Below are 17323 nucleotides of genomic sequence, written 5' to 3' on the forward strand. Positions count from 1 at the left end.
CTGTTCTGGAGTTTCACAAACATTTTCCCTTCCATCAGCCAATGTCCGAGTGAAGCCTCTGGGGGAGGGAGATGTCTTGACCACATCTGTCACTTTGAAAGAGTGTTTCGGGTAGCTTTCAGCTCTGTTTTCTCTCTGGGGACAAAGCTTGCATTTTCTAAGAACAGTAAAAAATGAAACTAGCTTTCAAGAGACCAAGAAAAATGACAAGAAAATGTATAAGTTTCTAGTCCAAGTCTGGGCTTGCCCTTACAGGTATGAGCTGTTTTTATATCACAATTCTCTCAACCCATTTTCCTCATACATTAGAAATCTCTCTTTTCCAGCAATTTCCTTTCCTTTCATTGTTGCATGTTTACAGAGTTCTTTCACCAATTCTTTTCATTCTTCCCTGCTACTGTTTACGTGTTCATTTTGATAACAAAATGCCTCATGGGATCTCTCATGGCTGCTCCCTCCTCTTTATGCCTGTTGGTTTCCACCTAACAGTGTTGTTTCAGGACCTGTGTGTTTTCTCTGGTGAAACTAGCTGCTTATGACAGAGGTGAGGTGCCAGACTGATCTCTCAGAGCACTGTGTATGTACGTGACAGTCAGCTGCTGATTTTACTCTCAATTCTCAAGGCTGAAGCTTCATCTGCTTCCCGTCCCACCCATGGGAGCCATGACATCATCTCCATGGTATTCTGAAATGTTACCCAATGTTCCTGTCTTTTTCCTCTCAGACTTTAGTGATGAAATCAGTCATTTCTTTCAGGGATGATGTTATTAAGTGTGTTCTACATGCCTTTTCTAATTTAATCTCTTCTCAATGTGTTTTTACTTTTTTCAGCTTTGTAATTACACATTCTTTATATTTCTCAGTATGAGTGTTACAGTTAAGCTGTTCTGGATCTGAGGTGAGGTTTGATCTGTCGAGCACCTCTTTTGAAATGCTTGTTTAAAGTGTTTTCTACCTTAAAACTATAGCTGTCATATATTAATTATTTTTTCCATCGTTGTTTTTCATAAGCAAAATTTCTTGAACTTATTTAAAAAACACAAACAAAACAAAGATTTAGTAGCATCCCATCATGGACATGTGCATAAATGTGGTCATACTGTTTACATTTAAAAGGTACTTGTTCTCTGGTGAATCCCTGTGTGCCTGTCAGAGGTGGCAGGAGAAAGTATGTCACGAGTAATTGCCCAAGAATTGGAGGATCTTTTTTGTTTCTCCATAGTTTGCAGCTTCGCCATCATCAATTGCATGATTACATTTTCAGTTCCCAGCTGCTGCTTTCATGGGCCTCTGTTGTAGGAGCTCCTTCAGACCAAAGACCCAGTCTTTTTCTTCGGTTGGCTCTACCTCCCTCCCTGCTATGTGCTGCCTGATCCAGAAAGAATGAGCTCTCCTAATTAAACGTAAAAGTATCTGGGCGCATAATGCAGGCTCTGATTTCTGCCCTGAGTTCCAAATAAAAGCACACAGTTCTTACAGCTGCAGTAGCCCAGGTCAAGTTTTCCCTTCTTTCCCCCTTTTTTTCTTTTCTCTGTGGCTCCAAGAAAGCACATCTGTTAAGCCCATAGACACATTTAGGATAAAAAATGAGGTGTCTTTGATGATTATATAGGTGGATCTCACATACATGACTGTTGCTTTCACCACTAATTTTTGTTTTGGATTATGCCTTTGGTCTTCAAATAATATTTCCAAGGTGTAAATCCACACTGATTCCAATAGGCTGACATCTGCTTTAATAATTTTACATGACTTTTAAAGATTTATGGCAGTTTTTCTGAATATACTTTGTATCATAAGAAGAAGAAGAGTGGAGTGGGTCAGTACACCTCCTTTACCATGGCTGTGCTTGCCTTCAGTGATTTTTTTGGGCGTTTCTTTAATGTTAAAAGTGTAATAGTCTTGTGTGTTAAGCTTAGGCAAATGACCTGTGTCTTTATGGAAAGTTGAATGCTGAGCTGATGGAGTGTTTGACAGGTATGTCTTCCACAAGCAGAGCGGATGAGCGGCGCGGTCCCGATGCCATCAGGGCGCACATGCGAAAGGGTCGCGTTGTTTCTGTTGGCTCATGGAGCAGCAGCTTCAGGTGCTCACAATCGCCCGAACAAAATTAAATTTTCAGAAATAGGTTTATGGGGACATAACAGCCAATGAAAGCACTGAGCAACTGTCTAGAGGGGCAGGCGAATGTAATTGCCCACACGGCCAGCACTGGCCTCTCACCCGGCTGGTACCGGCGCGGGGATACAGCGCGGGCCGAGCCGGGTCTCGCTGGTCCCGCGCCCCGCCAGCCCGGCCCGCTGCGCTCCATCCCTGCGGCTCCCACACCTCCGGCGGCGGGGCCGAGGCGGGGCTTGGCCGCTCGCCCCTCCCCGGCGGCGGCAGCAGCAGCAGCACCGTGCGCCGCCAGCGGCTCCTGTTGCTCCGCCGGTGCCCTCGCCGCCCCGGCCCTCCCACCGCCGTATAAAGCCCGGGGCGGGCGGCAGCGCCCCTCGCTCCTGCCCGCTGCGGAGGAGGAGGAGCAGCAGCGGTACCGCGGCGCGGCGGCCCCCAGGCACCGCTTTCCCCTCTGGTTTTCCACGCCCGCCCCTCTCCCCCCGCTGTCGGGGGCTGGTGGCGCGGGCAGGCCGGCGGGTGCGGAGGGGGAAGATGGCGTGGAGCGGCGCCCGGTGGCCGCGCCTCCTCCTGCCGCCGCTGCTGCTGCTGCTCCTGCTGGCCCTGGCGCTGCGGGCGGCGGCGGAGCGGCGCCCCGGCCCCGCAGGTGAGCTCGGTGCGGTGCGGGGGTTGGGATGCGATGGCGGTGCCCCGCGGGCGGCGTGTGCGGGCGGCAGGGATGCGCCGGCGGCTTTGTGCCTTCCGGCTCGGTAACATCTGCCAGGGAGGGAAAGCCCTCCCGCCTCGGTGGAGGCTGGGACCCGCCGCTTTCCCGGGTTATTTATTTATTTCCCCCCGCCCCGCACGGTAACGCGCCGCTCGGGGCAGCGGAGCGGCTCGGCCGTGCGGGGAGTGGCGGCGGCGCCGGCCGGGGCAGCGCTCCCCAGGTTGCCGACGAGTGGAACCGCTCGGCTTGAAAGTGCCTTAACCCGCCCAGGGGGTCGTAGATGCGTGATCACCCTTGGGAGAAAAAAAAAGGAAAGAAAAAGGATTCCTTAAAGGGAATTGAGTCTCCTAGACTTTCGCCTTGCCCGCCCCCCCCTTTTCTTCCCTCTCCCTGAAACAAGGTGTTGATGAACATGTTTTTCCAGGCTGGGGAAAGCAATAGCGTCAGTTGCTGTTTCTCTGAATTGTAGCAACCGCTGGTGAAGTTTCCTACTTCGTGCAAAAGTCAGCTGGAGACTCACTCCAGTGCCCCTTCCCGCCCCGCAGTGTCTGCCTTGCCTTTCACTTGTGTTCTCTAGTAGCTTTAACTTCAAGGAACCAGAAGGTAGAAGAAAATTTTATCTTCAGCATGTAAAATAAAGGAACGTATACAGGAAATTCCCTCAGAGAGAGGTGTCCAAGCACATGTATGTCCATCAGTATGCCAAAACATATTTTTTGCTCTAATACTTTTTAAGAGTCCGTAGTTCTGATTTCTATTCTAAGTGTACAAAGGTATTTCATCCCACTAGATTATTACCACATGATATCCAAAATAGTTTCATTTCTTGGCTTGTTTTACTCAAGAGTGTAATCAAGTTATTTTTAATATCTGGCTTAATTTTCTAGTGTGCATAAGGAGGCTGCTTTATTTGAGAACCAAGTTTTGTCAGCAAGTTCTTTGATATGAAAACTACTGACTTGGTTGATAACTAGTAAAAAGTTAAAACAGTTTAAAAGAATGGTGTTGATGAATAGCAGACTTCACTCAATGAACTTCTCATTCCCACTTTTCTTCGTACTTTGCTACTTTTGGTCATCCAGAGGATTTCTCTGAAGGCTGTGGTGTGGATGCTGTCTGTCAGAGGGGTGTGAGCATTACCATTCAGCCTTTGCTGCCCCTCAGAGGTGCGCCCCACAGGAACAGTTTTGAGCAAAAAGTTGAGCTCCTGTACCTGTTTTCAGGGCAGTGATTACAAGTCAAACACCTTTGGAAATAATTTGTTGCAAACACAGTTACGTTTTCATGAACATATCTATTCAAATAATGCTTTTTTTAACTATGCGCTTGAAATATGGGATCTCAGGCTGGTATAAACCAGTAACTGGCATGGTAAGGATTTTTCTTTAATCCTGCTGCTGTTCAAATCTGTGAAAAGTGGAGTGTCTAGTCCAGACAGCTCTGTATGATTCAGCAACCCAAAAATAGACTGCTATGTCTATATCAATAGTAAAAATGACTCTACACAAGTTACAGTGCAAGAAAGCACTGATAAGTTTATATATAGGTGTTCACACAGGAAGACCTTAATTCTTTTTAGTTTAAACATGAGTAGCCTGAGCTGTAGAAATCTCTGCTGAGCTGAAACCACTCCTTGAGTAGTTTCTTGACCCCAGACACTTCCTGCTGTGTTATGTGTTTTTATTCCGGTTTTAACCCTTAAATGTTTTCCCTGAGTCAGTGCTGTATAGCCTGAAGAGAGGCAGACCTTATGGTGCTTCTAGTTCTAGAAATCTGTTTTTTAATTTCTAGTCTCTTGATACTTTGTACAGTTTGGTGTAAAACAGCAGGCAAAGACACAATTTGCATGTCAGTTTTTAACACGGTCCATTCATGTTGCTTTCTTGAGACAAAAGCTCTAACAAGAGTGTCTGAAACTGACTGCCAAGCTGCATCTTCATTTCTTAATAAGACTTTATTCAAAAAGTCTTTGGAAAGAACTGCCTGTTGCACAGCACTGTGAGAGTCAGTGTGGCCCTGTGGCAAACAGTGTTTGCAGAAGTCCGTCCTGTGCTCCTTCCTTGGCCGCAGGTTTATATTTCAGGCAATTGCAGAGAAGAGCACTATTGAGCTCTGAAACACTGACCCCTGTGTGGTGAAGATGCAAAGTTTCTGTGTTAAAACATCAGTGTTGAAATATTTCCACTGCACCACTCTTACTGCATGTTCATTGCTGATTGTGACACACAGAAAGACAGTGGAAGTGACATTTGTCATTGCCTGAGAGGCAGACACTGCTCTTGGCAACAGATGCTGATAATGTTCTCACCTAAAATATTTTGTCAGTCAGCTGTTTGCATGGGAAATGAGTTTGCTGCCTTTGAGTCTGTTCCCCAGAGCGGCTGTGGGGACTGGGCTGGAGCGTATCCGTGTTGAGGTGTTGGGGCCCAAGTTGGAATGGTGGCAAATGGGCAGGTTTTGAGGTGGGTCTGTGGTGTCTGTGTGTGCTCCTGAAGTGGGAGGGGTGGGCTGGGGGGAAGAGGGCTCCAGCAGTGTGGGTGGCTTTCCAGAGAAGCCTGGCCAGGAGGTGGGGCAGCACAGCTGGCTGTGGGAGCGCTGGGAGCCAGTGGGCTTTCTTCCACCTCGGTGTCCATCAGCTGCTGGTCACAAATGCTTCAAGCAGTAACTGCTGGCTGGTCTAGCTCTGTGAGGACTCACTTGAAGATACAGCATGTACTGTTGCCATTTGTGTTGACTTTTTCGGGGTCAGCCAAAATAGTATCTATGAGTGATAGCCATCAATAGACCTTCCCTTCTGGGTTGCCTGTGGTGCCCAAACAAGATATTTTATTCATTCAGCCATCTTGACATACTTATTGAAAGTACTGACAGACTCAGCCTGCTTGGTGGAGATCATAAATACAGCACACTATGCCTGCCTCCATCTCTCTGCCTAATCTTCAGTGTCTTGCTTCTTTGCTGGTGCTACTTCGGTTTCCTCTTGTCACCACAGTACCTAAAACTGCTGCATAAACCTGTATTGTGGAAAAACCTCCTCTGGGTCTCCTGGGGCTGTGGCCTTTTCGTGGGGACTGTATGGAAAAAGCTGCCACCTGCCCCTTAGAGGTGAATGGTAAAAGCAGAGGTTGATGAGCCCAGAACTGACCCTGCAGGAGACATACTTGGGTTGCCTGTGTCTGGGGCACCATCATACATTTAGCATCAGTGTGCTCCACTTCAAATGGAAGTATCTATTTCAAAAGATACCTTTAGCCTGGAGCTTTGAAATCAATAGTGACTGACAAATGTAACAGTGTGTAGTGAGGGATGTGGGTATTTGAAAATAAGTTAAAAGTAAGAAAATGTGGCTGTGGAGGTGCAAAACAGCAAAGTTGTTCTCTCGTCACATCTTTTTCCCATGAAAATACTCATCCTTGAAGACACCCAAAGTTTGCAGTCTGAGTTCTGTGTAGCACTTGTTTCAGAGGCTGCACAGTGCCAGTATGTGTGGCGAAAGAAAAGAAAATGTAGACATTTTTGTTCAGGCTTTTCTTTCTTTCTGTAGGTAGAGGGAATAATGAGGCTGTGGAAGTAGATCACAGAGATGGACGTGACATTGCTTCTCTCTGTGATATACAGTGGAATTACTGCAACTTTGACTGTAAAGTGCATTTTTAATTAAAGCAAGAAAAACAGTTGTGACCTTTATCATCAGCATTAGATGCTGTAAACTGCACTGTAAAGGTACAGTGGAATGACTGCCATGATTCTCTGAGCCAGGGGTATTTTGTGTGAAATGTGTCCCTGTCAGGGGTCTAAACTAATATTATTTCTCAAGGTTGACTTTATGTTCGTGGCACATTCTGGAGGGTCATTATTTATGTGCAAGTTCTTGGCTTTTTCCCTCCTTTCTGCTTATTTAAGCAAAAGTGACTCAGTCTCTTCACAGGGAAGTGTTTCGTTTGCCTGTTGAACTAACACTGTTATGTTGTGTAATCAGAAGCCGTATCTTTCCATTTGTGTAGAGCTGCCAATCTGAATTACAAATTACTTGACATGCTGCTCAAGTGAATTTCCTTGTCGTGAAGAGTAAGTATGGTTGCAATAAGGGCATTTTTGTTTTTATTTATGTTGTTAGGGGTTTTTATAGTTTTTGAGGGACCAGTTGCAAACAAGTTTGAAAGGGAAGAAATTTTTTGATCCTTCTTATTTTAAACATGAGCAGGGTTCTCTCAAGCACAAAACACAGCTTGACCAAACAGATAAGACACAATCCTGCTACTAATGTGTGGGAGTGTTGTAGCTCTAGAGAATAAACAACACTTAATTATCAAGGAATACATGCTTGCAAGCACAGCCTGACACCACAAGTGGCTTTAGGATTAATAAACTGCTCCTGGAGTATTTCCCTAAGGTGAATTCAGTTTTAAAAATATAGATGGTACTGGTCATGAGGAAGCTAAATATGTAAAGACACTGTTTCATCTCAGATATCTGTTTTCCAGGAGCTAGAATTTGTTTACAATTTGTAGTAGGAATAAAACAAACAAATGAAAAACAAATTACAAGTGCACTAAAGAAACATTATTTGATCATCAGAGTAATCTGGCTTCTTCATGTTTTCTGTGTGTGTGCATGCCTTTCTTGCTGTGAACTGTTTTTTTTAATATAATATTTTAACGTTGGTTCCAATGAACACTAAGACTGGAGAAACTTAGGTACCTACTCATTGTTTAAATATTTAGATTATTGACTAATGATACGGTTGACATATTTGAATATTTTATTCTGTTTCTGCGTGAACCAAAATTAAAGATACTCTGTATTACTGTATAATTTCTTTTAAGATATGACTATTTTTGTAGTGGAGTTACAAAGCAATTACAGATGAATTTCCTTAATAGTTTAAAGCTAAACCGTAGAACTCTGCTTTGGCTTAAAACATTACTTTCAAATTTATAGGACAATTCTGAAGAAACTGCCTCTATTTTAGTGTTTGCCCCACCAGCTCTTATGGTCTGCCCTTTGAAATATTTGGGGGTTACTTCTTGGAAAAATTGACCATTGTGAATTGTGAATTTTCTTAAAAAATAGGCATGGGGGGAAAAAAGGTGTGTGGGGAATCCTTTTTGATGCTAGTACTGATTCTTGCAATGACAGAGCAAGTATGTTTTTAAAGCTGCAGTATTTGTAATTAATGCTAACAAACCGTAAGGAAAAAAAAAGGTAGAGGAAAAAAAGCTAAACAAAAATAGGTTTGTCATTAAAGTGCCACTCCTCTGAGAATGAATTCTGTACCTGTGGGTCTAAGTGTTAGTGTTCTGAATGAGCCCATTGTTGAAATCAGCTGTCCAAGAACTAATCAGTATCTGATACAATTGCTTTCCTAATTTTTTACTTTTTTAAAAGGTAAAAGTAGATTGTTTAGTTTTGTAGTTCACATGAAACTTTAATACAGTAAAGTGTTTCCTTAGACTATTTGCATAAGCAATTTACTAATGCTGTTTTACTTTGCTGTAAAGCAGTTGTACTTGTGTTGGATCAGAACCAGGCCCATAACTTTATGAGCTGAAGTTGCTGGGTCAAGTATATTACGTTAAAAGCATCTTTAAACATGCATCATACATGACATGTCATGGTATCTTGTGTCAGAATTAGGACAGAAATTTTTACTGCTATTTCATGATTTGAAGAACTGAGTTGTTCAAAACAGGGCACTGACCTATATCCCACCAGTGTGGAGTTTAAGTTGCTTGTTTGCACAGAAAAGAGAACTTTGAAAAGTATGGGATTTCCTTCCTTTCCAGGGTAGTGTGGCCTGTGGTTCTGTTTGGAGAATTTTAGATGTCCAGTGTTTGTACACAGGACCAGATGTGAAGCTGTAGGGCAGCTTTTTCAAATGAACTGACTGATCCGGGTGGTAGCATCTGTTTACAACATGAACCACAGCGCGGGCACGAAGGACAGCTCTGTCTCTTCAGGATGGCTCCAGTTCCAGCTTAAATTTCTCTCTTTTCTTAAAGTAAAGACTAGTCTAAGGCGAAACCATTATTGCAAGTCCTAACTGCTGAGTTTCATTGATGGATTGATTACCTGTCAAAAAATGGACTTGAACAATGCCTGGTGCTGTGTGTGACCGCTTCTGTTTAAACAGCTGGATTTGCTAAACAACAGCTTAAGTAACATGCTCTCCTCTAGATACATATTTATGAGAGAAGCAGAGAGGGCAAGGCTACAAAAAGGCAGAAGCTGAGTAAACTTTCTCACTTAGCCAGCTGATGCTAATTGTGTCCTGCTCTCAGCTGCACAGCCCTGATGACAGTTTACAGAAGGGCCATCCAAACGGTGCATTCAAGCAAGACACAGCTCGTGCCATGACTCCATCCATTCTCACTCTCAAGAAGATTTTTGTGGTTTGATTGCTATCTGGGCACCAATAAACAGCTGTAACCTGATCTGTTCCCCATTTGTCAGGAAGTTAGGCAGTTCCTTCATGCATGGCAATGATGTCATTTACAAACAGTTGATTTTAATTTTTTTCTCGTCTGGGAACTAAGGAACTCGTCTTATCTTTGCTTTACTACAGAATAACTGACTCAGTAAATAGGGTCTGATCCAAGTCCTCTGAAACTGATGGAAAAACACTTTACTCCTGCTTGTATTTGGCTTTGTTCAACTATCAAAACAAGGAAATCTTGCATTAGAGTGAGTGCAGGCCAGAGCACTGGCCAGTGCTGCACCCGGGACTGATGTGTGTGATTGATGAGTGCACATACAGTTCTTAATGAGCTCTTGTTGACTGTGTATTCAGTACTACTAAATTAAAAAAGTAAGTTAAGAGCTGAGACATAATCAGCTTTTAAATGTTTCCTGAAATCAGTTGTATATTGGGAGTAACTGCTAATCCTTGAAACTGTGTATAGGTAATGTATATGCATATACAGAAAAATAGAGTTACAGCCTGTGGGCCACGAGTTTTTATTTAATTGTTTTAGAACTGGCTCTGTTCAACATTTGATCATTTTAATGTAACCATTTTAGGTGCTGTATCAATGCAACATCAGAAATGATGTGATAATAGACAGCAGTAAGCAGCAGCTCAGCAGGCTTGCTGTTGGAGTCAGTCTGCATGGGAGAGGGAAATGTGTGTTCACACCCCTGTATGCTGTGAATTAAAGCACAAGGGAATTACAGTCTGTAGAAAAGAAAAAGAAGAGAAAAAAAATTTATTGTCCTGGCCAGGGGCTGTGTGTTAGCAAGTGCTAATCTAACATAGATTCTATAATATGAGAAAATTCAGAGCAGCTCCTGCTTAGTTTTAAGTGTGCGTTTCAAAATGTACTGTGGCTGAGGAAGTCGCAATAGTACCAGCTATTTGAAAGTAACTGAAACCAGGAAATGATACTTTCTATATTTCTCTCCCTAGAGAGCTCCTGAAAGCTTCCTGCATTTATTGGTTCTATTCCCTGGCTCGGAACAGTGTTGGCAACTTTGATACCACTAGCTATTGCTCTGTAATTTCAGCAAGGTTTACAAACAACCTGGAGGAGCACAGGAAGGATTATCCACAGATAGCCCATGCATTGAGTGATTCTGATAACCATAAATGCCAGCTGTGGTCAGAAACTGTTTGCAACAGTTTCAAGGCAGAAGTTATTCTTTTTTTCCTGCTGGTTGAACCAATTTAAGGGTCAGGTGGTAGTAGGGGTGATACGTGTGTACCTCCATTAGTTCTGCAATAACTTTATACCATCAAAATAAAGACTTCCACAAATCTGCTAAGAAGGATTTTCAAGTTTTTGGAAATGACATAAATAATGTTTGTGCTACTCTCTGTATTTTGCAGCAAGGCATGTGTGTATGCATGTATTGAAGTGCAGTGATTAAAGGGAGGTTTGTGATACAGAGGAAGACAGACCAAACTTTCAGAAGGGGTTGGTACAGGAAGGTCTGCTTCTTCAAAATCTGGCCTTTCAGAAGTATTTGAAACATTGGTTCTTGCTGATATTTCATGAGTTTTTCAAGCATATTTTGTCTCCCATCCAAGGGTATTTTTTAGCATCAATCCAACCATGTTATTTAGTTGCAGAGAATCCAATCTTACAATGCGATCATGGCTATGGTTAGTGGAACTTTGAAACCAGTCTGCCTTTCTGGGAAGCACAAAAATGTGGGATAAATGGAGGAATGCAGCGGTGTCCTGTGCAGAGCGGAAGTTGACTGTATTATATAAAGATCAGATTAAAAAAACCTCAGGACTTCCAAATAGGAAGTAGTATTGTTTATGCCCCATTCATCTTTACCCCTCCTACAGTGTAATGCACATTTATTTACTGAGAAAAGAAGATGACCATGTTTGCTATTTCAGCACATTGTTGCCTTTCTAAAGAATCCTAGGGAGAAAATAAACAGCTGTCGGATGGCTCTGTCTTTTCTCTCTTTATGCCAAAAGTTTTACTTGACCAGAAATTCTTCTGTTGGCTTACTGCTTTCTTTGACCATATGTACGTCACCAGTTCACACTGGATGGATATATATGTTTAAAACTTGTGTTTTTTCTCATTGTGTACTTAAGATATTTGTTTGCTGCTGGATTACATTAGCCAAGTGTACGTCTGTAGGTATAACTTATAATCGTGGTTACATTGTATATGATGGGTTTCTCCTGTCTCTATCTGTTTGTCATCTTTTCACAGTATGTGGATTTTCAATGGTTTTATTTGATGCAGAATCTTAAGTTTAGGCAATAATCCTAAAATCAAATTGCTTTTTGAGTAGTCTAATCTTGCCCTTATGAAGGATAAGTGGAAGATTGTGTTGTACTAAAAGATCTGGAGTCTGAAAGTACTCTTTGATATTTTGGTTGTCTTAATGGTTCTTTGGATTTTGAACATACGGTCTAAGTCCATATAAATAGGGAACGGAAGTTACTGTTGGCACCACTGATGACTCTATAGCCATCTGCAGAGCTTCAACTTGTCTTGAAAGCATACAGAAGAATGTTTTTTTGTGATCTTGAACTGTGACAAGAGGAATCCAGGCTGAAAACACTTTTTTAATTGTGTTGAGCTTTAGTGCATTTCTCCGATGATGCTCCTGTGGGGTGTAAAGGCAAGCTAAATCCAGTCTGTGGGTTGCTTGGAGTTTTTCTTTTTTGTTTGTTTTTGTGGGAAATTACATCCTGTTGGTTTCCTGTGTCTCCAGAGATGCAAGAGACATAGTAGGCACAATTGCATAGCTTGATCAATGGGCTTGGATGCATCCATGTGCTTCTTCCAGTTATCTATCCCATCCATCTTCTCTTCCAGGCATCTGCTTAACCCATGCCTTAGTACTACCTGACCTTTCTTTGCCAGTGTGTGGGCTTTTTTTTTTCTCTTTCTTAAATCCATGGAGGTGTTCCTAGTATGCTTCTGGTTTCCAAGGTTTTTCTGTGATCTCCAGCAACTTGTTTATTAGCTTGCTGGAAATTTTTGGTGATTTATTTTTCAATTATACGTAACTTTACACATTTAATGGGAAGATGGATACACAATTATTACTCTGTTGAGCAGCTCTGGGTGGGGTGTAATGTGCAAATGGGAAAGTAGATTGTGTTTAATGTAGACACTGGAACATGGATAAAAATGTATTACAAGTACAAAACATCATTTGTTTACCATTATAAGCCTCTAGTTTTAAAGATAGAGATAGATTTTAATGTCATAATGTGGTACCATGCACAGATGTCCTTTGATCTTCCAGCTTGCTTCTGTTCCAGAGAAGTCCATGGTACTTGAATCCAAAGACTAAATGTCAGCTTCCGTGTGGCTGTAAGCAATATCCTCAGTTTTGGCTGCTCTGAATCTACTATACTAGTGCCCACAACCCCTGGTAGAAATTATGTAGTAATCTCTGTCAGTGTTCATTCAAGATAAATAAGAACCATGTGGGTGTGTGAGGAATGACTGCAGTTCTTTGCATGCTTCTTTGCCAGGATCCAAGGAGAAAGGTCACTGCTACTTAAAGCAGTCCTGCCGTAGAAATTCCTGACTGAGACCTTGCCAGGCAATTCACTGAAGACAAAGGCTCTGGTTTATTGTTCTTATTTCTGGAAATAAATATTTCTGGTGCAGCCAGGTCCCTGAAGATAGCAGCACAAATAAATGGGTAGAAGAGTGAGATGTTTTGCTAAACCTTCACTGGATTTCCTAATGCGCTGCATGTGCTCTATATGCAGTGTTGTCTGTGCTGAAGGGTTTCTGAATTTGCATATAAAAATGAATTCTGTATGTCACTGGATATACTTTTCTTGGCCAAACACATGCTCTCTCAGGCTTGTTTTCAAAACAGAACAGATGTTTTGTGAGTGTAACTATTGGAAATCTGCCTGAAAAAATTGCATTCTAGTAATTTAAGCACCCTCATACCTGGCATGGAGCTCTGGGGAGATTTTTTTTTCATGCCTTCCTGTTGAACTTCAGTATAGGGTTTGCATTTCCTTTTTACACAAAGTGACTTTACTTGTGGAAATAAATACCAAGCTTGGTAATCCCCTCCAGTGAGTGCCAAGATGCCTCTGGCAGCCTGTGTGCTGGGGTAGCCCAGCCCTTCCAGGCAGCCTGTACCCTCTGTGGCATCCCAGTTCAGAGGAATGTTAGTGGGGAGGAATGTGACCACCTGCTGTGTTCTTGTTTTCATATGTGTTTGCACTTTGGGGATGCTGTTACTGTTGGAAGATATTACTGAGAGTGGATGTTCATCCCCTTGTGTGATAGTCAGACTTAAACTGTAGAGCTCAAGCCTATATGTAAGACCACACAGCAGAGCTCCTTTAGGGTGAACACCTCAGTGGAGGGCTGGGGTTTGTGCGAAGTGGATGGTGAAGCAGGAACTAGCTGCAGCTAGAAATCCTTGTGGGTTTTTTGTGGCACTCTCACTGGGAGTTCTGGGTGACAGTGGTAGCCTGGGGTCTCTGTAATTGCAGGCATCTTTCCACTGCTACACCTGACCTTCACTGCACCCTATTCGAGCCCTGGAGGTGGTACAGTGATGCTGCTGGGGACACTGGGCTGGTCACTCAACCTCTGTGTGGGAGGGCTCTGGTGCAGCCCTGAACCTCTGCACCGACAGGGCTTGTCGTGGGGCCAAAGCTGCTCTGCACAGCAGGGACACTGCGGGTGGCTGCAGCTGAAATAGATGTAGCTCAGCACATCCTGAAATGGAAACAGCACTTGGATAAACTTGCTCCCTTGGGAGTGTTGTACTTGCACTTTGACCCTCCTGTGCGATCATGAAAGTCACTTTAGATTCATGCTGCTAAACACAAATGGGACAAGTGTTCTAAGAGGTTGTTGGACCTAAATGTAGTGAGCAAGGAATAGATTTTTCGAAGTGAATGCAGTTAAAAGGTCAAAAAGAAATTAGCAGAAGTATTCAGTGGTCAGAAGCATTCCCTTCACTCACTTCCACTGGAAGAAACAAGTGTCTCCCATGCTATGTTTAGTGGAAGTCTGCCAGTGAAACTGTGCAAGTTGTCACTTACATCTAAATAAAATCACAGCAGCCTACAGGAATTAGATTAATGATTTTTATTAGCTAAAGGAAAATAGTTCTGCTTTCCTCATTTGATTAATAATACCCTCTGTAATGTGCCAAGGTGACTCTCATTTAATGCACTTTGCATTGCCTCTCCATACACACTATATATAGAATAAAAACATGTTTCTCTGCACTTTGGTCAGACACAGCTTACTTTAAAAAACCCAAACAAACCATCACAAACTAAACAAATGCAAACAAAAAAAAAGGCACAAAACAACAAAGCCTAAGTAATCTATAAAGAATCTCTAATTCTAAAGGGACTTTAAATCCTATAATTACACCTCTGCTGCACTTGAAAATTATTTAAGTACCACATGCATCTAAAAGTCAGTGGTGCAACAAAGACATGAAAATAAAGTCTTTTAAACCTTTTAATCTGTAATTTAAAAAAATTGACCATAGGCAAGTATGTTAAAAAGAAAAACATTTTCAATGTGAATAATAACTTTAAAAATAGCTTTCTTTTGTACTGTGTCTGTTTGCAAACCTGACTCAGACAGCCTACTTAGATTTCTTCATTGGCTGCCAGTGCAATACATGTTCTTTTCCTTTTTCATGTCAATATAAACTGCATTATTTGTCTGCTCAGCTTTCTTCATTTTATATAGCCCAGGTTGAAATCCCTTATGCTTTGGCACATTATTCTCTTTCCTCCTGTTCCACAAAAGTCAAGTAACATACCAGGCCCCATAGTGATTCTTGAAATACATGAATAATGTGTATTCCATTAAGAGAGAGTAACAATATCCCATAAAGAACAGTAGATTATTTTTTGCTTGCCAAACTGTACTTGTATGTTACTTTAATACTTCTTTTGACTTAGTGACTATGGAGGGAATCTGATGCAGCCCACATTTTGTAATTTGCATGATGTTGTCAAGTACAGATCTTTGAAATCCTTGTTGCTAGCATTCCTCAGGAAGGTGTAGGTGTGAAATATGCCTACTCCAAACCAAATTCCATAATTCTAGTCAGTGCTTGACTGGTCACCTAGGAAACTTTCAATAATGGATTCTCTTGGCTTGGTGATGCAGTCTGGTATGATCAGATTTTTCCAGTTCCCTGTAATTTGAAAATGTAGTGCTTGAACAAAAAAAAAAAAGGTCATAATTTAATCTGTTCCATAGAGGAAAACCCTATTCTCTGTCTTCTGTTTTAGTCATAATCTAAGATATCATGTTCTTTATTCTTTCTGTGGTGGCTTCTGTAGAATTACTTTAAATTGCATGACCTTTAGAATAAATGATTTTGAAGGTACTGAGCCATAATTGCTGTGTTTGTGTCTCTCTGTGAGTCAGTATGTCTGTGAACGCCTTGCATTGGAATCCTCTGTGGAGGTCCTCCTGTCCTTTTGAGATGTACTTGTGGGATTTTCTACTGATTCTTGCCTACAAAAGGCTGCTAACACTTAAGTGGGATAAAGATGGAGCAATTTATCTTCCAAATCTATCTTACCCACATTTTTGGATGTTTGAATTGATTGAAGCATTTAAAGTATTTATTTCCAGTTTCTTTGCTATGCATTGTATTGCAGGAGTGTCAGTCTGGTTGAGTAGAGCCAGCAGTTGAAATTGTCACTGGGACTGTTGAGGAAAAGGATTGTGTGTTGCTACCTGTTCCCCCACTCCCACTCGAAAAAGAAAATGTGGTGTCAGGATGTGAGAGAAATCTATGAAACTGTGCGTGGTGGGGAGGGCAGGTAGAAATGGTGTCTGTAGTTGATGAACTTGGGCAGTGTCGGATAAAACTGTAGGTACTGGGTGCATGGTGTTGTCACTGCTTAAGGGTTGCATCAAGGAGTGACTAGGTAAGAGCAAAGTCTCAAAGCAGATCGAGTGTTTTGGAATGTACAGAAACACCATCTAAGTCAGGAAAACCATTAGAGACAAGGGAAAAAAAGGGCAGAGAAAGCATCATATGTGGTTATCTTATCCCTGCTCTTCCTCACATACACCATTGCAGCTGCAATTGAGGATGGACTAGCCAGGCTTGGTAGGAGTGTTCTTGGAAGTGATCTGTTGACTAGGGCTGAATCTAAGCTTTATTTCAGTGGAAACACTCCTGGTGGCTCCTGAGACTAATCTCCATAGTTTGACTGCTATTTCAGACAGACTTGAATTTCATTACAAGCGGTTTTATGTTTCTCTACAGACTGTGTGCTCTAACAGGTATTTTTGCTTGACTGAGCAGAGGTATACACTTGAAGTATCCTGGTACGTGGTTGCAGAGCATCCCATGAGTAACTTGCAAGGTGCATTTCTTCCACAAAGTGAGAAGTGGATTATCATCTCGTCTGTTAATTTTGCTGGTGTCACACAGAACAAAATGGCAAGCGGTGAATGATTTTCATACACTTAGGATGACGTCTGGGCTGTCTGAAGGCTGCTAAGCCTGCGGTGGTGGGCAAGGTTGAAGGGTTAATAGGAATGTTTTCCATAGTAGCCACTTCTAGCACATGTTACCAGGCTGGTGAAGATAAATCTGGAGGATGTTTTTTGAGAAAGTGAAGCAGCAACAAGCACTGTGTCTGGAATGCTATTTGTAGGCTATTGATTTTATTTTCTTATAAGGCTTGATCTCATGGGCTCTGCTTAGAGGGCAGCTGCTGCTTGCACTTGGACTGAATTGGGGAACTGCAGTGTTCTCTGGCATCCTGGCTGGTCTGATTAAATACTTGATTTTGGATAGGGGTCCTGTCCTCCTCATAGCTTTGAATTGCATAGTTTGATTATTCAGCGTAATGCATAGGGTTCTAAATATTGTTTAGTAGTTTAATTGGGAAGCTGTTTAGTGGGATTTTGTGACCCTATTCGAACTGTGTTAAAAGCTCTGGATTGTGAAGAGGAAATGGGTTGCACGGTCATTTGCCTGCATGCAGTAAGAGGGCAAAATTACCACTGCTATAATGTACATAGGCTCTGAATAAAAAAACCAACCAAG

General features: G+C 42.3%; 1 protein-coding gene across 2 annotated transcripts in view; it reads left to right on the forward strand.

Annotated features, from left to right (window-relative positions):
• The first annotated feature begins 2634 nt into the window (after positions 1 to 2634).
• The window catches only part of PLOD2 (procollagen-lysine,2-oxoglutarate 5-dioxygenase 2), a 52024-nt gene continuing 37335 nt past the window's right edge, over positions 2635 to 17323 (forward strand). For both annotated transcript variants that reach the window (XM_027686119.1, XM_027686118.1), the window contains exon 1: positions 2635 to 2761. In XM_027686119.1, the coding sequence (XP_027541920.1) occupies positions 2650 to 2761 (112 nt within the window). In that variant the 5' untranslated portion in view covers positions 2635 to 2649. The remainder of the gene's footprint in view (positions 2762 to 17323) is intronic.

Source organism: Neopelma chrysocephalum, unplaced genomic scaffold, assembly GCF_003984885.1.
Source record: "Neopelma chrysocephalum unplaced genomic scaffold, ASM398488v2 Primary Assembly neopelma1_70, whole genome shotgun sequence".
NCBI lineage: Eukaryota > Metazoa > Chordata > Aves > Passeriformes > Pipridae > Neopelma > Neopelma chrysocephalum.